The following is a 22,594-nucleotide window of genomic DNA, read 5'->3' as shown; positions in this document are numbered from 1 at the left end:
TCATAACAAAGAAGATTTGCTGAGTAAATAAGTGCATTCATATTTTGAAATACAAGTTAGGCAGAAGCAATAGTATACTTTCCACCGGTAAACAGCAATGAGATATCTAATATGTCCATTTCTTTGCAAAATATAATAAAACAGAGTTAGAGCATTCTTCAATAGCAGTCAAGAACTGTTTTTATATTTCACTTAACACCAAACATGCCTGACACCTGACGTGCAGGGTTTTCATATTTGGTGACAAAATCAAAGAAAACTTACTGTATTTGCTAAGGCAGGCTGCCCAAAATGCATGGAAAAAAAGATCATCCCAGCCACTATTCATAGTGACATTGATAAATTAACTTCAGCGGATATTGGGAACTGGCAACACCAGCACAGCAAGTAGATTTTCATTTCCAATGTTCAGTCTCTCCTGACGGTGTGTACTTATGCTGGGGCATAGTAGATCTTATCCAAACTGCCATTGTTTGAGGCTAGGTCTTACATGCTCTTAAGCTATTTGGTCATGGGAGAAACATCACAGCCAAGCTTGCTGCCCTCACCTATGTACTTTTTTTAAGCAAAGGTCACTTGCTAGTGGTCAGAAGTAGGAACTACAGCTGATTTTTAGCCTCCACTTAGTCCAGAGTCACAGGAGCCATTATTAGTGCCATCACTGCTGACTGGACTCAGACTAACAAACTGATTAACCCTGGGGCTTCCTGGACATAGGTGGTGCATTCATCAGTGAAACTGTTTAAATGTTTTATATTGTTAACAGTACTGAAATCTGATGAATTTCATAATTATTGCGGTGCTTAAGTAGCCAGAATCTATATATTTAAAATAAAAAGTATGCAGGTTATAATACGTAAATAATATTTAACTAATGCAAATGTGCTAGAGTAAATATTGGCTCCATCAGGTCAAAAACATTGCTCACAGCCAGAGCAGCATTCAGCAACCACATCTTTTTTAGTTTCTTTTCCCTAAACCTGACTGGGAAGAATGATGGAAACCACTAGCCCTCTCAAATTCTCTGAAAGCTTGCCAAAATGTTTCAAACACTGGCTATCCTTACCTCAATCTTTTTCAGATGGTTTGGACTGTGCAATGAAGAGTTCACAAACTCCAACTCTGACAGGCATACGATTGTGTTTTAACTTTGGGTATGTTAACCCACAATATTTACTTTCTTCACTTCTAAAGCTAAAGCTAAGCAATTTGGTAATAATATGCTTTTCATCTCTGATGCTATGATAACAAACAGAGTACGTCTGATGATTTCACTGAATGAAGAGAGCACTTGTGTGGGGGAGTTTAATTAAATGGCATGCCTTTTCAGTGTACTGCAAGATTACTATCCACATCCTGATTGTGATTATTTGTCTTCACATTCTTTAATTAACAGAAAGCCAGGTCATGCTTGCAATAGCAATAAGTTCATAGGCAGTACTGTTTAAGCAAACACTGTAATGAAGCCTCGTGTTATTGGGTCACTTGTTGAAATGCCGTGTTTTTTCACTATTCCAGTAGTTGCCACATGTGTCTAATATGTGTTAGGCATAGAATACACATTTTTTTTTAGCACTTATAAAAAAATCCTCTTCCAGTTTAACTGTCAAAGTATGTTATTCACATTAAAATCACTGTTTGGAATGTGTTACTTTAAAAGACAAATTAATGATGTCTTTATGGTCTTAGAGAAAGGAAAAGTAAGTCCAATCGGGAGATATGTTAATTAAAATATATTGAAAACTTCTAACAATTTCAGATTTTAGATCCTGAGGGTCTGGTTTAGTTTATGCTTTTGAGTTACTTTCTTTAGATGTCTTTGCACCACATATCCTTGGCCACGGAGGCAGACAGACAAACCTTTACCAAGACCTCTACCAGTCAACTTGTTGAAGAAACCTCCAGAAGTATGTAGGACTGACATTGATTTTACCCTTTGGTACCTTCCTTGGTGTTACAATCAAGATTGGGAATTCACCACTGGGAGAATTGCTCTGGTTGCTCTGTGTAGTGACACTGAAAATGCTCTCAGAAAGACTGAGGGAAATTTTTGTCCAGCACCTATTTGGTAACCTGGCTAAGCCGATCGCTAAAGTAGATCCCAACTGATTTTCACTCCATTCATTTCAATAGAATGAAAATCACACGGACAGAAAATCTACTCTGGCAGATTACCACCCAGGAAGTGAAATTGAAAATCTACCACAATGTATTCATGATACAATTTTGCCCCCGGTGTCAGAAACCACAGGCCTAATACGGGTTGTGCTAATTAGTAGCAGGAACATCATCAAACTGCAAAACCACAACATCCTAAATATAAAAGTAAACATAAATCAAATATAGTTTTTTTGTAATTAGTGGCAAATATTATATGTTACATCTCATTTTAATTATATTTTAAGTTAGTATGAAGAAGGCTTAAGGTACCGCCATTAAAACCAACAGAGTTGATAGATTGAAATATGTTAAGGGTACTACATTTGAATTGGTAAGAAAATATTGCATCAGTAATACTTCACAAATAATTAAGTGAGTAATAGGGAAGGATAGGCCTGCTGTATGTGCAGCTGCAACCTGTGAGCAAATTCTGTTATGGTGTTATCGTGACAATATTAAAAATTGGATCACTCAATGTCAAAAGGATTGCATCAAGAATCATACATATGCACAGTGATAGTCCAGCTTGTTCAAATAAACAATAACTTGGCCTCCTTAAGACACATCTTTAGAATACTGGTGACATTTCGCAAACAACCCCTGCAAAGACATGAGAATCCCTTAGCCGTTGCTTCATTCTGAAGGATTGACGGTTTACCAGTTGTAATGTATTTTATGCTCCAGTTGAGTCTGTGCACAGAAAGCAAACTAAAAAGCTTGGGATTTGCCTGGGATAATAGTGCTCGAACAAGGTAAAGAGGAAAGAGCTTCAAAAAATACAAAAGCTGAGAAGTAACCTCCTGAATAATGTTAAAGCACAGGGTTTTACACTTTAATCATTCTGATGTTGGATCGTGTCTGCAAATTATAGCAAATCAAAATTAACAATTTGCAATCTTTTGTTTCCATTTATTTATTACAGATACTACCAGTTGCCTGTCTCTCAGCTCTTTATTTCATTAATATATTCATAGACTGCAATCAAAATGGCATTGATTCTTACAGTGTTTAATTACAATTGGGGGAAGATGGTGGTGTAAAGGTAATGTCATTGGACTAGTAATCCAGAGACCCAGACTAATCCTGGGACATGGCTTCAAATGGCAGTTGGTAGAATTTAAATTTAATTAATAAACTTTGAATTTGAAAACTAGTCTCAGTAGCAGTGACCATCATTAAATGTTGTAAAAGCCCATCTGGTTCATTAATGCCTTTTAGGGAAAGAAGTTTGTCATTCTTACCTTGTCTCGCCGACATGTGACTCCAGACTCTGAGTAATGTGGTGGATTCTTAACCACCCTCTGAAATTGCCTAGCAAGCCACTCAGTTCGAGGGCAATTAGGGATGGGGGGGCAAAACATGCTGGCCTTACCAGCAACACCCACATCCCATGGAAGAATAAAAGGAAAAAAAAAATTGGCAATAAGAATCTTGACCAAGTGTATGGCAGAGCCCGAATGAAAGTTCCAAGAAACAGTGAGACAAAGAATCCATCTCCCACTCAGCTGAATTTTTAAAGTTTGGCCATTGCTGTGAGGAGTTATCAAGTAGAATCCAGCTAGCACCCCGTGAATAGGTGGGTGGAGGGGAAGGTTGGAAAATGAATTGGAAATTAAATAGTTCTCATCGCTGCTCTCACATTTCCAGACACCAAGCTAAGAATGAAATGGGAGTGACATGTGTGAAGACCACACGGCCTACCCATTAAACTGTGTGTTGCCTGGGGGAGAAAAAAACTGGGTGAAATAAAAAATGATAATTCTAATAAACTATTTACTTCTAGTGATATGAATAAATGAGATTTACAGTTTAGATGAACAATAGGTCACAGATTTCACTTATTGTGGTGAGCAGCTGTACCTCATTAAAACCATGCCATGTACCATATGTTTTCTGAAGAACCTGCACATTTGTTGCAAGGTGCAGTTCATATATTTTTCTTTTGATGCTGTGAAATTATTTACACCATGCAAAGAGTCTAATTATAAAACAAGACTGAACCCATTGTTCAAGGAATAAAATACCTTATCTTATCTTTATATCACTGCTACCTGTTTTTTCTCATTTTATTGGCTTCCTCCTTTGTCCCCAAGCATCTTTTCTTGTCTTTTAATGATTTGATGGTGAACTGTTTAATTTTTTTGTGTTTCTGCTTTAAATAGTATTTTCTACATGATTGGCTGGATCAGCTGGCTGCAAAACTATTTGATAAAATAAATTGAGTGATGTGATTGGCTGTTTTTCAATAAAATAGCACTAAAACATTCCCTTACCTATTTCAAGCTGACTTTATATAAATACTCATACACACATATATCTATAGTCTAAGATAAAAGCAAAATACTGCAGATGCTGGAAATCTGAAACAAAAAACAAAATGCTGGAAAAACTCAGCAGGTCTAACAGCATCTGTGGAGAGAAAAAAGTTAACATTTCAAGTCCGTACGTCTCTTCTTCAGACTCTTCTCTATAGACTAACCCTCTTTCTAATTTCTAACACTGTGTACATGAACTCTGAAGTCTCTTTGGACCTCCACTGCTTCTAACTTTTCACCATTTAGAAAGTACTCTGAGCTATCCTTTTTAGGCCCTAAGTGAATGACCTCACACTTGCCTATATTAAAATCTATTTTCCACAACTTAGCTCATTCACTCAAACTATTAATATCTCTTTTTAATGCTATGCTTCATCTACACTGCTTACAATACTTGACCACCTAGGCAAATTTGGATATGTGGCTTACTATCCATCATTTAAATGGCTACTATGTCTTATTCTGGAAGCTGAACTTGGCCCTGTAACTCATTTGATTTGTTCATCAGAACTGATGAAGGGTCACAAGCCTGAAATGTTAACTATTCTTCTCTCCAAAAATGTTGCCTGATCTTCTGAGTATCTCCAGCAAATCCAGCTGCTGTTACATGTTTCCAGCCTAGCGAACATTTCACAATTCATTTTCCATCCTTCCCTTCCACCCACCTGTTTATGGGGTGCTAGCTGGATTCTGCTTGACAACTCCGCAATATATAGTGTCTATGTATTGTATGTGACATTGTCAAATGCCATGTAAACATTTCAAATGAGAATTCCAGTGCTAAAATGTCAACATTTCCCTCCAACCACTACCTGTATATATGAACATAGAAATAAGGAGTAGGCCTGCTCTGCCATTCAGTAATATTATGGCTGATTAAATTGTGGCCTCAACTCCACTTTCCTGCCTATCCCCTTTACCCTTTGACTCCCTTGTTAGTCAAGAATCTATTTATCGCTGCCTTAAAAATATTCAGTGACTCTGCCTCCACCGTTCTCTGGGGAAAGAGTTCCAAAGACTCAGGGAAATAATTTCTTCTCACATCCATCTTTGTAAACTGTGTCCCCCTAGTTCTAGTCTCTCTCACAAGCAGAAACATCCTGTCAGCATTCACCATGTCGAGACCCCTCAGGATCTTGTGTGTTTCAATAAGATCACCTCTCATTCTTCTAAAGTCCAATGGGTACAGGCCCAAACTGTCCAACCTTTCCTCATAAGATAACCCCTTCATGCCAGTAATCGGTTGCGTAAGCCTACCCTGAACTGCTTCTAATACAATTATTATGGAGGGAATTTTCACATCGGTGTACTGGGGCAGGGCCCACACGCCAATGTAAAATGACGCACGGTGACATCGGGCGTGCATCCCGACGTCACTGCGCCTCTTTCCAATTTTTTGTTCAGCAGACACGCGCCAGAGGCGGCTGCGCACCCACTGAACTGTCAAAGGCCTGTTAAGGCCATTAAGTAAACCAATTAAACTCATTCTCAGCGCTGCCCGTCCAATCTTAAGGTTGGCGGGCAGACAAAGAACCCAAGTGGCCTTCGCATTTTGCAAGAAACCTCACCCATGGGCAGGATGAGGTTTCATGAAAATCTTATTAAATTAATAAATATTTTTCACACAATTCATAAGTATGTCCCAGCTTACATGAGGGGACATGTCCAAGCAATTTTATTCTTCCTTTATTTGAAACTTTCGTTTTGAACTTAATCGCCCCTCAGGGAGATTTCTGCACTCTTTTGTGGGCGTGCAAAAGAGCGCAGGCCCCAACTCTCCCTCCTCCCCCTGCCCACACAGGGAACGCTCAGCGCTTCCGGGTGCGCGTCTCACGTTGGGTGGGCCTTAATTGGCCCAGCCACGTAAAACGGTGGTGCGCAGCTGATCGGCTCAGTGCCCACTCACAACCAGTCCGCCCGACGGAGAAAATTCTCCCCTATAGGGAGAATTTCCTCCCCATCGGGGGGACTGGACAGGAGTGGATGCGCAGCCGATCGCCACCCGTGATTGGCTGCGTGCCGAGGATGGAGAGTTGGGGCCTGTGCTCTTTCGCACATGTGCATGAAGGAGCGCAGAAATTTCCCTGAGGCACAGAGCTGTGTCACATGAGCTGGGACATATCAATGGAATTTATTAAAAATTTTTATTAAAGTTTAAAAACCTTCATGAAACCTCATCCCACCCACGGATGAGGTTTCATGATAAATGCGAAGGCCACCTGGGCTCTTCGCCTGTCCGCCAACATTAGGGTTGGACGGGCAGCTCAGTTAATTACTTCATTTGGAATATAAATGGCCTTAAAAGGCCTTTGACAGTTCTGCAGGCGTGGCAGCTGACTCTGGTGCGCGCCCAACGAACTGAAGATCTGAATGACACGCGGTGACGTTGGGACGCACGCCTGATGCCAACGCGTGTCATTTTATGCGTCAGCCCTGCTCGCCGACCCGAAGATTCTGGCCTATGTGTTTTCTTAAAAAAGGAGGTACCTGTAATACCACTAGATGGCATTATAATAAGGATTCCAATGTTATAACATTGACCGTGAATGGTCATTGTAACATTAGTGCTGAATTGTCCTTTACTCACAAATCATTCAAAATGCATTCTGAAAATAATTCATCCATTTTTACACTTTAATTTTCAATTTTAATGTCCAAAGTTCGTTTTGAACAAAATTTAAAAAATCAAATAATGATGTATTTCATAATTTATTGAATTGTGTGTGAGAAAGCCTTCACTGAAGTTACTTTGGCACAGTGAAGAATAAGTGGTGGAAAAGGTCACATTGAATAGGTGTCCGCTGCCACAACTCCTAGTTTCTCCGGAATGTGCCTGTGTCAACATTAGGATTCTAATGAGATGGGATAGGACATTCTCACCCTCCAACCTTACTTTCCTCCATGTGCACCTGTGGTGTTCCCAAGAAGACAGGAACCCAAAAATTTGGCAGCAAAAAAAAAAATCATTTATCAGTCGTGTTAAAATTGTTAAAGTGAAAAATTAAAATGGGGAAACTTTCTACAACATGGATTTGCACTCTCTTTTGTTCAGTTTTTCTTTATACCCAAACATGTTAAACAACCTCTTGATGCAGCAGTTAATTTTCAGCGAGTAAAATCTGGAATCACACCATTTTTAAATCGTTTGCAACACAGGACCAGCAATTTTCAAATATTGAAATCTTGTAATTCTTTATTGTAGGGTTTATTTTGTTCCTTAAGATGGAGACCAGTAAGTGCTGCAACGTGAAGGATATTGCAACATGCCCTGAACTTCCAAACATGGCTAGGTACTCACAGCAGACATGAAGTTAATTTGAAAGTAATTTACAAATATCTGGCAACATATAGTATATTTCTAAAATAGCCATTGTACAGTATATACTATTGGCTTATAATCATCAACTTCTGTGTTACATGGGAATAACCATAAAAAGGTTGCATATTTGCACTTCAGTGCAGTTCTGCCAATGATACAAGATATCAGCTGAATGTTCCTACATGTTGGACATAGACTTAACAGCATGCAATTATACAGCAAGAAATAAATTTATAACCATAAGAAAACTTCCAAATCATGTCATACTGCGCCCAGGTTCTAAAACAAAAGTTTTGTGAGATAGGAAGTTTTTATTTTGTTCATATTTATACAGATGCATACAGCATTTTCTTAATTTGCCTTGTAAATTAAACATATTAAAAAGTTATGTCTTATAGCATTTTGAAAAATAAGAAAAGGTACAAAAAATGAAATGTGAAGGTAACATTTGATGGCTAATATTACTCAGAAAATTAGAAAATATGAAATTTTTCCAATGCAAGTTCTCCACCTCATCTAATAAGCCAATTTGTGGCTGTTTTTAAGAGCTTTTCAGACCAAAATGTCTAGTCTGCTGTCATGTAACATCTTTATTTAAGAGGTTTTGGTGATATATTGCAGTCTACCTTCACTTACAAGGAATTCCAGAGAAATGTATTTGTACAGATTCATGCCAGAAAGCAAAAAGCCTAGACTGTAGATTATGTTGATTGCAGTGAAGTCTATCAGACTATAGAATAGAGTACAAAAACAGGTCTGCTTTCTAGTGGAAGGCTTGCAGAACCGGCTAATATTACTCTACAATTGGCTTTAAGTGGCCTTTGTATTTAATCTCTAGGCAATATCAATGCTGATGTAAATCAAAGGTATTCTGAATATTTAATTTGTTTAATATGTATTTTGTGTACAAATGTATATATACATATTTAAAATATATAAACTGGCACCCCTTTTTGGCTGGTGTGCCAGCTACCTTGGCTTCAGTAAGTAGCAGATGCTGTGTATAAATAATACTTCTTTGATGTTTATTGCTGCATCAAATGTAGCTATTATCTAAAAGTTCATTAATTTAAATTCATAAGTGTAAATATTAAAATATTTGAGCTAAAAATGTACAGTGATTCTGTTAAAATGAAAAAGATGGAAAGAATATTTTCATATAGTTAGGGAGCTTTTGCTCCAACATAAGCATAGTCTTGAAGATAATATGGCAAAATAGAGGAGTGGTTTTTCCATTACAGACATTTTTTTTAAACTTAGTACTCAGTGGGGTTAGTGGAGTCGTAAACTGTACATACAGTAAAAAGGTTTCAGATGTTTTCCTTTACCAAATGTAATTAGATTCGGGTGGTATGTGACTCTCAACATTCTCCTTAGGTAAAGGCGTATGCTGTCTGTGCTTGAAGCCTGCTGACCTCAGGGTGTTCATTAGGCTGGCTCCATATCCTTCAAAAAAATCAGCAGAAAGAGAGCTAAAAACAACCAATTGATACATCTCCAGCATCTGTGCAATTCATGTGATTTTGGGATAGTTGCAATGCAAACCCGGTGAAAGAATACGCTTACAGTAAACTGCAGGAATATGTCAACAAAGCTGCGCTGAACCGATAGGATTTCAAAGATATGTTCTGCATTCAATTTACAGTCTCAATTAGCTACAGCAACTAGCTATGCTTTCCATTTAATGATTACTTGATGTTCTACTGAAGTTTGGTTTGCAAGAGAAACCAAATCCAGCATTAAAGCATTAAATTTATTCTGGAGGTGATTTATTGGTTAGATACGTCTCTATTAAATGGGACAAAGAACCACAGTAATTAGTTGAAAGGTATCGAATTACCTGGGATTTAATACATTCTTAAGATCAAATACATTGTCAAGATTATTTGGCAAAAAAGGCTGTGAAATAGGTCAGGGTTTCTGCAGACCCTTCTGTTCCCACTTACTCTTGTTACAATGTCTTCCATGCCAGCCTTCCCTGCATTCACATTTGTTGGGCTCAATACAGGATCCATGTGGTCCACAGTCAGGTTCACAAACAGCTGCAGAAGAGCAAAGTATGGAAGTTTAATTCTTCTCAATATTTTTTCAGGGTTTAAGTATTTCTCGTCCACAACAAGCATAGTGGGCTTGCAGTTAATATGGATGTAAACATTTGATTTCCCAAATGGGTATGGCAATTTCTTAATTAAAAAAAATACATTTGTCTTCACCTAACTCTTTTATGGCGTTTACTTTTTAGATTGTTGCTAAAATGCCAATATTGTTATATCACTTGCAACAAGTGTACTTTAATTTTTGAAAAGATCATTGACAGTTCTTCTGAAAAACCATTTGAGCTGAGTACTTGCTGTGCATCAAGTCATTAAATCTTATTCACTTAATACTTATTTTTATTCTTTTCCACAATCTTTCTCTCTTCTCCACTTCCCCTCTTGAAGGGGTTGACTCCTTGATGTAGTGCATTTCTACAAGTGCCAGCCAGTACCTCATTCAAGTGGTCATAATGCATGTAAGAAGTTTGATAGTGAGATGAAAGTCAAAAGGTCCTGTCATTTTGTATAATTTAGCATCACACATTTATTCACTGAACTATCAAAAGAGCCAAAGGGGATGAAACTGGTCTTCAGCAAAAATGCAGAACCAGCAATAGCGAATCAGCAGCTCATTTCACACCTCACCCAATTTTCCTTCTCAGTGATTTCAATTCCGCTGATTAGCTATTACTCATTTTGTACTTCCGATGAAGGCCAATTTCACCCCCAAAGATTCTTGGAAGCATAATATACTTTACAATAAAATTCTATTTGAAGCCAGTGTTCAGTTCACCTCTGAAAGGAGCATTGATCTCCAGGATTACCATGTAATTTTCAGACACCAAAGCACGCCAGAAATAAACCTAATATATAACATACAGCACAATTATTGGAGAATCAAAAGATAAAATAACCACCCAGGGAAATTTAAATATAGTTGTAATTTTACAGACTGTTGCATACTAGGAGGACCACGTGTTTCTGCTTTTTTGGTCTTCCTTAGAGGATTTTTAAAATAATAATATAAAGAAAATAAAAACCACAGGCTATGCTGTGCTGAGGAGCTTGAAAAGAGAAAGGCAATTTTTTAATTGCAAGATACTTACGCTTAGAGCACAGGTCGCCCTGGTAACCTTTAATGCATTTGCATTTGTTTCTCCCAGTGCATTTCCCTCCATTTCTGCATGGCTGCCGACATTTACCTGTGCAAGAGGAAGAATAGATTTCTGCTCTGAGAGATTCACATTTCTAACTACCGAATATATCCCAGTTACTCCAAGAATACATATTATGAGAAGACAGAATTAAGCTCAGTTAATAAAAATAATTCAAAACATGGGATACAATTTCAAAAACACTAGGATTTGACATTTATTTTACCCAAGTGGCCCAGGACCAAGCAGCTAACAATCATGAGTGAGTTGTAACCTTGTCTTATGAGAAACTTATCATCATATGTATATCTTCTGTTTGTAGTGTTTATTCCCTTGTTATTTTATGCTTGCATTACTCTATTTATCAATTAATTTACTGCATATTTTAGAGGTTACTGCACCTTTAACACAGCAGAATGATACAAGGCACTTCAACAGATTGAACTACAAACAGAATGTGGGAGAAGGTTTGGAGAGGAGATTGCAGGTATGGTTAGAAAAATATATTCAGAGGGTGCTTTTGTAGGTGTGAGAGATATAGCAAGGCTTAGGGGGATCTCCAACCTGCATAATCATGAAGGGGAGTGAGAGGGAACACAGCAGTCCAAATTCAAAGGATAGCATAAGCTGATGCTTATGCTTGGAGGTGCTTATTGAGCTAGGGTACAGCAAGGCCATAATAGGAATTTGTAAACAAAAGTAAAAATTTTGAAAGCAACATGATGCCAGAGGATGCCACTGAGTTTTGCAGAGATAGGTGAGTGAAACAAATATGGGATATGATGTGGCTAGCAAAGAAACAAAAGTAGGTCATTCAGCTCCTCAAGCCTATTCCACTGGCAATGTAATACATCATGACTGATCTGTATCGCAATTCCATTTACCGGTCTCTTCTCCATATCCCTTGATATCCTTACATAACTAAAATCTATCAATTTTAGTCTTGAAAATTCCAATTCAATGAACGTTCATTGCCTTTTGGGGAAGAGTGTTCCTGATTTCCATCAGCTTTTGTATGACCTTGTTAGAGTTTTGCGAGAATTTCTGAATCATCCCAGACAGTTGAACAGGTACTCAAACAGCAGAGCAACAAATATGGAATCAAAGGTGGTACAGACAACATAAACTGCGTTTCACTGACATACATGTCAAATTAAAACTTTATGAATAATATTACAAGGAGGCTTATGTACATTTGGAATAAAGGTATATCATTGGGTACTACAATTGTGGCATGCTGTAAGTAATCAAACTAGTGGAAGAGGAGGAGAAATTGTAGCTGCGATCATATTTAGCTGTGACCTTGGAAACACTCAGGTGATGTTGAGGTTGAAGGGTTTTGTGCAAGTGAAATGCAGAGTGAGCTTAATTGAGGACCAGAGGATAGAAAAGCTGGACAGCTGGTAGGAGAATTTATGTGTATGTTAAAATTATCAAAAAAAGGACTTGCTTGGTGCAGGGCCTAAGTGAGGAAAGTAGGCAAAAGGTTGCTGGCTTGGGAGGCTAGAGGGCTGAGAGAACTTTGAAGGAGAGATTGGAGGAACAATAGAGGTTAAGATGCTGAATAAGTGCTGGAGGATTAAGGGACCAGGTTGAAATGGGTCTTGGAGACGAGCACCGTGGAAATCTGGACAGGGAACATAGTGAATTGCCAGCAGCTGATGCGATTGCTGTGAGGTGGGGAAAAGAGCAATCAGCAGTAAGCCATGTTTCAGTCAGGCCTAGAATGTTGATAGGTTCATCCGAAATAAAGTAATGGATGGAAAAAAGGACATTTTGCAAAGCAATATAGAGTGGGCAGTCAATGGGAAATCCAGGTGGATTAGAAATGGAGAGGCAGAAAAAATGGAGTGAAGGATAAAGAGATTTTAATATTCAAAGAATCGTGTGAATAGGATATTTGTCAGGAGAGAAGATAGTTTGGGTCCCTGCTGTGTGATAGAAAGTTGGCATCATGGGAGAAGAGAAAGTTGAGAGCTCTCAGCAAAGATTCATTCCAGAGGTGATGGTAAGACTGGTCAGTGGAGGAATCAGAGAAAGTCTAGGAGGATCTTGGAATACAGAAGATTCAGAGGGGAGGTGAAAAAGCATATTAGAGAAGCGAAGAAGAATTATGAGAAAAGACTGGTAGCCAACATAAAGAGGAATCCCAAAGTCTTTTATAGGCATATAAATAGTAGGTGTATATAAACAAGGTGGTAAAAGGAGGAGCAGGGCTGATTAGAGACCTAAAAGGGAATTTACACATGGATGAAGGGGCCATGGCTAAGTTATTGAATGAATACTTTGCATCTGTCTTTACTAAGAAGGTAGATGCTACCCAGGCCATGGTGACAGAAGAGGAAACTCTGTCACTAGAAGGATTCAAAACTGATACAGAGGAAGTGTCAAATAGACTGTCGGTACTTAAAGTCGGCAAGACACCGGGACCAGATGAGATGCATCCAAGGATACTGAAGGAAGAGAGAGTAGAAATTGCAGGGGCACTGGCCATAATCTTTCACTCTTCTCTAGACTCAGGGGTGGTGCCAGAGGACTGGAAAATTGCAAACGTTGTTCAAAAAAGGTTGTAAGAATAAGCCCAGCAATTACAGACCAGTCAGTTTAATTTAAGTGGTGGGCAAGATTCTAGAAACAATCATTTGGGATAGAATTAGTAGTCACATTTAAAAATATGGGTTGATAAGGAAGAGCCAGCTTGGATTTCTAAAGGGGAAAATTTAACCAACTAGCTGGAGTTTTTTGACGAGGTAACAGAAAAGGTTGATGAGGGTAATGCTTTTTATGTGATGTAGGTGGACTTTGGGGAGGCATTTGAATCAGTGCCATACAACCAACTTGTGAGACAAGTTGTTGCTCATGAAATAAAAGGAACAGTAGCAACGTGGATAGGCTGAAAAATAGGAAGCAGACAGTAATGGTCAGTGGATATTTTTCAGGTTGGAGGAAGGTGTGTAAGTGGAGTTCCCTTGGGGTCGGTATTAGGACCCTTGCTTTTCCTGATATATATATTAATGATCTAGATCTTGCTGTGGGGACAATTTCAAAGTTTGCGGATGATATGAAGCTTGGGAGTGTTGTGAACTGCAAGGAGGATGATGTGGAACTTCAAGAGGACATAGACAAGTTGGTGGAGTGGGCAGATAGGTGGCAGATGAAGTTCAATGTGGAGAAGTGTGAGGTGATGCATTTTGGTAGGAAGAACATGGAAAAACAATATAAAATAAGGGGTGAAATTTTGAAGGGGCTGCAGGAGCAGAAAGACTTGGGTGTATATGTGCATAGATCATTAAAGATGGCAGGACAGGTGGAGAGAGCAGTTAATAAAGCATATAGTATCCTGGGTTTTATTAATAGGGGCATAGAGTACAAGAGAAGGGATGTTTTGCTGGATTTACATAAGACACTCATTAGACCTCAGCTGGAATATTGTGTAGTTCTAGGCACCATATTATAGGAAGGATGTGAACACATTGGAGTGAGTGCAGAAGAGGTTTACAAGAATGATTCCAGGGATGAGAAACTTCAGCTATGAGGATAGATTGGAGTTGGAACTGTTCTCCTTGGAGAGATGAAGGCTGAGAGTAGATTTGATAGAGATGTTCAAAATCATGAGGGGGCTGGAGAGAGTAGACAGAGAAAAGCTGTTCCCACTCGTAAAAGGATCAAGAACGAGAGAGCACAGATTTAAAGTAATTTGCAAAAGAAGCAAACGTGACATGAGAAAAAACTTTTTCACACGAGTGGTTCGGGTCTCCAATGCACTGCCTAGAAGTGTGGTTTTCATTTAAGGTTTCTTGATATGTTCTTCGTATTAATCGCACATAAAAGTTTTTTCAATATGAGCTTCAAGATATTTGATCATTTACAATCTAATACTTCAATCCAAATTCGACAGCTGGAAGTTAAAACTTCCATTAAGGAAATAGGTTACCACATACATTAAAATAGAAAACAAAGAAATTACGTATGAAAGTGGTTAAAGTAAATGGAGTAATGTCAGACTATAATTATGTATTATATGCATTCATTACTAATTATGCATAACATTATTTTGGTCCGCTGGTTTTCATTATATTAGAGCAGGGTTGTCCAATGTGCGGCCCTGGAAGCCATCTATGCGGCCCCTGGAGCCAATTTTCAAAATTCCGGTCAAATAGGTGTGCGTGTGTGAGAGAGAGAGAGAGAGTGAGTGTGGGGGAGTGAGAGAGTGAGTGTGGGGGAGTGAGAGAGTGAGTGTGGGGGAGTGAGAGAGTGAGTGTGGGGGAGTGAGAGAGTGAGTGTGGGGGAGTGAGAGAGTGAGTGTGGGGGAGTGAGAGAGTGTGTGCCTAGTGTGAGTGGGAGTGAGAGTGAGTGAGTGAGTGAGTGTGGGGGAGTGCAAGAGACTGAGTGACTGTGTATGTGGGGGGGGCAGCAGAAGAGAAGAGTGATTGTGTGTGGGGGGGAGTGCGAGGGACTGAGTGACTGTCAGTGGGAGTGCAACAGACTGAGTGACTGAGTGTGGGTTGTGGTGTGGTGGTGGGGAGGGAAGTGAGAGTCAGCCTTGTGCCCAGTTTCAGGTTTCTCACTCACTCTGACACAGACCCACTGACAGTGGATGAAGGGGAGTGAATGAACACCCTGAGACTGGGAGTGAGCCGGACACACATGCACACTGGTCACCTTACACTCTGGTCATTTTTATTAATTACTCTTTTTAAACTTAACAATTTATTTTATGGCATTGCTGTACTTTTGCTCAGCAATTGTTTCTTTCCTTAAAACCTCAACTTCTTTTTTTGAAAATCAGTTTATTTTAGTGCCAAACCTTATCTTTCCAAAATTTGCTCATCAGCCCCCGAGGGAGAAAAATATGCAAGTATGGCCCCCAAGCAAAAAAGTTGGATAAGTTTGTATTAGAGCTTCAGCATTAAGTTCATTTAAATGCTTTAGTGTTTACATATACATTTAGTTGACAGTTTCTTTAATAATTAATGCAATTGTTACAATTATGAGGTTTACTTCGTTTTGGGACTGATTTAAATTTAGTGTAAAATGAAGGGAGTCATGTGACCCATGCTGAAGTCTGACTGACAACAAGCCTAGGTGGTTTGATTGTTCAAGATTAAAGGGGGCTCAGATTGTTTTACTGGGAAGAAGGTGCAAGGTACTTATGCTTGGTGACAATGACAGCAGTCTGTGTGCTGACAGTGGTTAGACTGAGAGTCTCCAAATATTGAAAATATCAGGTTGTAAACAGTTTTACCTAAAACTGTCCACTTTGTTCCAAGATGAAGGAGAGTTGGGCTCACAAGGATAGCTAATCAGCATCTCTACCTGGTATAAGATCCATGTGATTCATGTTGCCATGGAACTCATGCTAGGATTTAAAGGACCAAATTCATGGGGAGCTGAAATAAGGCTGGGAGATTTGCCTAGCTTTAGCCAGAGGGAGAAGTCTCCAGGAAAACTCACACCATGAAAGTTTTCCTGGGAAAGGGAAAAGATTGGAAATAAACACTTGGGAGCTAAGAATCATTTTGGTCTACTTAAAGGACAATGTAATGTTTAGTAATGAGTTTTTTTACATTTGAAAGATGATGGTGGGGCATTCCAATCTGTGGTAAAGTTTAATTTGCCTACAAAAGTTAATGCTTAGTACTCCTGTTACCGTAAACATCTTATAACATGAAATCTTCTTGTATCATCCTTTCAGCTATTAACTGGAAGTCTGAATTTCTTTCAAAACTTAACAGTCTCTACGGAGATTGTAATGGCAATATTTAATTATTTAGAAGTTTTTTGCTTGGTTAGTCACATCAATAACAAATGATCAGTATATCAAAACTTTAGAACTGTTGCATCATTTCTCAATTGACAGCGGAGTTCACCAGGCAACTATTTACTGCAAATAACAGCAATAAGCTGGAGTGTAAAAGTTGTAAATAATACGGTCACTGGCAGAAAGAAACTATTTTTGTCAAACACATTATTTCTGACAAATACAAATAACTATTTAGAAACTGATATATGTAAATGTACAAGGTTGATACTGACTGATTTCACACTGATCCCCTTCATATCCTGGTGGGCAAATGCATTTGGCAGGATGAAAGCAGGTTCCACCATTGTAACAGGTTGTCGTGCAGTTTGCTGAAATAAAATTTAATTTCAAAATAAGACATCAAATATTGTAGTAGAAAAAAGTACTGCCTATAAAATAACTTGAATTTTCTGTGATCCAGATAAGAACACAAGATCATAATAAATAGAAGCAGGAGTAGGTCATTCGGCCCATTGAGCCTGATCTACCACTCAATATGATCTGGTTATGGCCTTAGTTCCACACTTTCCTAGCTGACACCCATAACTCTGGACTCCCTTGTAAGTCAAAAGTCCATCTAGCTCAGCCTTCAATATATTCAACGATCATTCAATAATCTCTGTGGAAGAGAATTCCAAAGACTAATGACTCTCCGAGAGAAGAAATTCCTCTTCATCTGTCTTAAATGGCAGATCCCTTATTTTTAAGGTATTTGCACAGTGCTGTTAGGGATGGATTTCCAGGATTTTGAACCAGTGATGATATAGGAATGGTGATACATTTACAAGTCAGGACAGTGCAATTCTTTTACAGCAAATAACATGCACTGGGGAGTACAACTAACATTATTTGGTATGGACTTTAAAACTGCTGTTAAATCTGCAGTTGCACCCTGCCTCGTTGATTTTATGATGTAAAATATTGTTTGTGATAAGTACAGGTACAAATAATAGCACTAACTTTGTTTATTTAATAATAAACTAGCCATTGATAGCTGAATGTAAGACTGTAATGAGTATGCACCCCATTTTTTTGGACAAATGACCAACAGGAAATTTCTTTGGAGCTGATCCCACTCCTTTGCCGTAACTTTGATAGAAGCCATGCAAACTTGCACTTCCAGTAAAATTACTGTTGCTGAATGGGAGCATCTCCCAGGGGGTTCCCAGCAGTTATGTTAAATGTGGTTTCCTGGGGCATGTTTAGCTCAGTGATTCAGTACACCATTCTTTCACCTCTGGGACATGGGTTTAAATTTGCTCATGCAAACAGGTTGAAAGTTCTCTCTTGCGCTGCTGGTTGAAATGATTCTTGCTGAAATGCATAATGCATCTGACAAAATTGCACATAACTGTAGTATAAGGATCCAGCACATAAAGGGTTAATTTGGGACTGAGTCCAGTACTGCCCACATGGAGATGTAAGAGAACACATGACCTGTACCGAGGGGTCAGTGTGGTGTTGGGTGGAGCTGTGTGCAGACCTAACTATGGAGAGAGCTCCTAGCTTGTACCCTTTACTGTAGATTTGGAAATAGTTCCAGTAGTTAATAAAGACTTACAGTTAGCCTACAAAGACTTCATCAAGCCTACGAAGAAGTAACCAACATCCCACAACATGATGGCAGCTTGGGATAAAAACCCAGAACCTCAGTAAAATGCAGAGACAAACCAAAATGCTGGAAGACAGAGAAGAGCATGCTAACATGAAGAGAAGCTCCAGAAGCAGAGCTGCAGGGGAAAAAAATCGCCAGGAAAAGCTCCAAAGAAAGGCTTGGAAGCTGAAGGTAGAGATTTAAAATTCCTTACTGCAGCAGATGAGAGGACTCCACTGAATCTCCTTTTAAGTCCAGCTTCAGGAGTACAGCTGGCAGAACTTGCAAGGGTGAGCTAAATCTTTTGAAATTCCAGGCTGCAGCAAGTCCTGAAAAATCTTCAAAGTAATTTGGTGTCAGAAGTGCAGTTTGAAAGAAATCGGTGGCTAAAACCCGATCCCTAAGTCGGAACCTGGACACCGTCCGGACAAAAAAGGAACTAATTAAATATTTTGGGAACATCGCAACTGTTCAGCTCGGTAAAATGCCTGAATTCGACAGACTCGCGAACCAAAGAAGTAAAACACTGAACAAGGGAAATCTGCAGGTAGCCATTGTTAAAAAACTTTTCTAAGCTGGGCACAGACGCCACTGTAGCAGAGCCCCCCAAAACCAGCAAGTGCAGGGAATCCCTTTGTCTCCAAGTGAATGGCGATGCCATCTTGAAATTCAGAAAGCTCTTAAAGCAGAACATACACTTTTAAAATTTTGAACATAGATCAAAATTCTACACTTGAGTCAATTCACACCAATCCGAGGCCCAGATCAATCAAAAAATTGGACTCTTTGGAGGAAAAGATTCTTAAGATAGAGCATTTCTTCAGATTTAAATAAAAGGACTGATGAAGAGCAGGTGAACACACTGCTTTACTCGGTTGTCCCGAATGCAAACAACATTATTTCAAGGCATAAAATTATTGAATCATCCACAAAATTCAAAGAGGTACTAAAATCATTTGAATTTCATTTTAATCTCAGAAACAATAATACTTGAAAGAGCTAAATTCAGTAAGAGAGTCCAACAGCCAGGAGAACCTGTTCATCAATGAACTGTAAAAGATGGCAGAATGTTGCAAGTATGGAGATTTAAAATCAAAACTCATCAGAGACAGAATAGTGGCAAGAGTAGTGGATGATATGCTCTCTGACCTCCTGCCAAGAAAGAAAGATTCAACCCTATAAAAGGCAATCCAGCTGGCTAGACAATCAGAACTCCATGATCAGCTTAGGAGCATTTTAAGGAGAGAAAATAAATCGTGGTGCAAAGGCCAACCCACAATTCAGCTAGTTAAGCAACAAAGACATGGGGACACTTCAGGCCAGGGAAAGCAATACCTGAACTGGCCAGCAGAGCCACCACGCCAATGCTGTGGAGCAAAGCGCCTCCAAAGGTGAGTTCAGCTCAATGATTCCAATGCAACTGGATAGGGCACTATGCTAAACTGCGCAAGGCAAAAACTTAAACACACAGAAGGCCCAAAGATTATCATGAGGTCGAGACTGCAAACCCAGAAAACACACAGCCATGCTTCTTGGGTGAGGTCAAAGATCTTGGTTTCTCATTTTGGAGTGCAAACATTTCTATCAATGGCCATTTCATAAATTTTAAATTAGATACAAGAGCCAGTGTAACAATCCTGTCGGACAAAGAACCATGGCTAAAAAACCTCTGGCTTCGAACAACGGACACACCACTTTACGGGCCCAGAGGAATCCGACTTCGAGTCATTGGTATAGTCTTGGAAACGCTAAGGTATGGCAGCAAACAGATCTTTGAGCTGACATACAACATCCATAACCAGCCTCTCTCTCTCCTGAGCAGGGATGCGTGTGTAGCCTTGGATCTCTTCAAAACAGCAGATGACGTCAAGATAACCACTGTCATTAAGCAAACAGAACTGCATGTTCCCGAGGACTCAACAAAAAAAAATTGCCTGGACTTGGACTTCAGCTGTGAACTGTCTTCGCTCTTTGTGCAGCAAGTTTGTCCATTCTCATTACAGGTGCTGGAAAACTTTCAATGGTCAAAACAGCTAACCACCCCGGGAGATAACCAAGACACCTCCAGTGAAGGATACAAAAGAGCTTGACCAGCAGTCCAATGAGCCTCAATCTCTGGCTCCAGTGTCAGTACAGCATCGAAAATACACTGAACTTCCAGCCAGCATGCCACAGCCTAAAGATTTGCTGGAGCCAGATAGCAGCCATCCATTGCCGACAGCGAAATGCAGAGGTGGGCGTATTCCTCGTCACGGGAATGCTCTTCCTTAGCCACAGAGGACACCAAGATACTGATGCAATTACAGTAAGTGTGAAGGAAGGACAAGGGTATGGGCACAATGTTTGTCCATCCCACAAGAAACAAGTTAGAATAGCAACCATTGATCAACGGCCAAACCGACCAAGTGCGGTTTAATATGGAGGAATGGAAGAAAAGGATGAAAAGGTACCCAGTTGCCAGCTCAACCTCCAAACCAACAAGAACAAACAGCAAAAACAGAGCCTACCAGGCCTCCAACAGTAGTGTGAATGATAGTGGAGGAGTTATAAGGCCTCTAGACCATCTGAACCTTTAAATTCAAGCTCTTGAAGAGAGGAGATGGGATCAGTGATAATGTATTAATAGTAATAATGTAGTAATGACAATATAAATGTATGACAGTAATAACAATGTAAGACATAAGGTAAACTATAATCACTTAAAATGCTTTGGATAAAGACTTGGTAGGGAGGTGTAGTATAAGGGTCTGGTACTTACAGGGTTAAAGTGGGACTGAGTACAGTACCGCCCACACAGTGATATAACAGAAGACATGACCCGTACCTAGGGGTCAGTGTGGTGATGGACAGAGGCATGTGCAGACCTCAGCATGGGGACAGCTCCTAACTTATATCCTTTACTGTATATTTGTAAATAGTTTGAGTAGTTAATAAAGATTTACAGTTAACCTATGTATGACTACGAAGACTTCATCAAAACTACCAAGATGTAATCAACACCCCACAATAATAACCTGGCACCTGATTGGCAGCCTCACTCAAAGCTATCGTGAGAAATAAAAAATTCATATTGATACTGCAAGCACTTTACTCAGATTAGGTTTACGGCACATTACCGAATAGGGAAAGTTTTTTGCTGCATTTGTAGCACACAGAGTATCCCACACAGCTCCATCTGTATGGGATAAAGCTACAATCTGAATAATACAAACATGAAACATGATCAGCATTACATTTTCCTTTTAACAAGTTCCAAAGGGAGTGGACCAACAACTTGGCTTCTCCAGTATGCTGATATTTTAATGCCAACTTTCCTTCCTGATTCCAGTCCAGCTACTGACTTTAAATCTCCTCTCCCTGTATCTATTCTGCAGGGATTGTTGCCAACTTTAAATCAGTAACAGGAGTCTGGGCTGAAGTTGGGAGTGGGAAGGAAAGTCATTATTTAAATATCACAGTTCTGGAAGAGCCGAGTCACAGCTGACATTCATTGATTGATAAGAAAGCAATTTTGAACATGTGCATACCTAGAATGAACAAATATCACCTTTTCTCTTGCGATTGGTGTGCGTGGGGATGTAATTCTAAGTACACCTCAGTGCTTTATCTGACCTGATTGTGTACATTGATTTCCATGGCCAGAAGTATTCCACTTCTGCAGATATCCCTCACCATGATAAACACAAAAATTCACCAAACATATCCGAATGAAATAAAGGAAGCACAGTTTCTCAGCCATGTTCTTCTTTTACCTTTGTCACAGTTAATACCAAAGTATCCCGGAGGGCAGATGCACAAGCCTGGACTGACACAGAGTCCTCCATTCAAGCATCTGGGAGCACAAAGAGCTAACAAAATGAAACAAAAAAGAAATTTGAATGACTTTTTAGAAATGCACTGATTCTCAGTATATATAGCATGTCCTAGAAATGTTTTACTAATTAGTAGTTCATCGCAAATAATCCAGTTGAAAAAGCAGATACACTTTTCTTCAATTGTTTATTCCACCTTTGCTTCCCCATCCCAAACAAGACAGCAGACAACCTGCTGCCAGGACACTTCAATGAGGCTAGGAAGTGGGCTGGAGTAGCCTAAAGTGCAGGGGTAAATTTATTCTCAGTGTGATGGCTCTCCAATAAAAAAAAACTGAAAACAGTCCTAACTTGGCTGACTCCACCTACCCTGGTGGAGTGAACAGCAGGTGCAGTCCCAA

General features: G+C 39.4%; 1 protein-coding gene across 1 annotated transcript in view; it reads right to left on the bottom strand.

Moving 5' to 3' along the window:
- Nucleotides 1-7,640: 7,640 nt before the first annotated feature.
- Nucleotides 7,641-22,594, bottom strand: part of wif1 (wnt inhibitory factor 1) — a 31,849-nt gene continuing 16,895 nt past the window's right edge. Inside the window, exons 6-10 of the mRNA XM_041216104.1 lie at nt 22,134-22,229; nt 17,021-17,116; nt 10,937-11,032; nt 9,741-9,836; nt 7,641-9,240 (exon numbers count right to left, since the gene is read on the bottom strand). Of these exons, the coding sequence (XP_041072038.1) occupies nt 9,119-9,240; nt 9,741-9,836; nt 10,937-11,032; nt 17,021-17,116; nt 22,134-22,229 (506 nt within the window). The 3' untranslated portion in view covers nt 7,641-9,118. The remainder of the gene's footprint in view (nt 9,241-9,740; nt 9,837-10,936; nt 11,033-17,020; nt 17,117-22,133; nt 22,230-22,594) is intronic.

This window comes from Carcharodon carcharias, chromosome 21, assembly GCF_017639515.1.
Source record: "Carcharodon carcharias isolate sCarCar2 chromosome 21, sCarCar2.pri, whole genome shotgun sequence".
Taxonomy (NCBI): Eukaryota; Metazoa; Chordata; class Chondrichthyes; order Lamniformes; family Lamnidae; genus Carcharodon; species Carcharodon carcharias.
The sequence above is the reverse complement of the archived record's forward strand: the minus strand, read 5'-3'. Positions and strand labels throughout refer to the sequence as shown.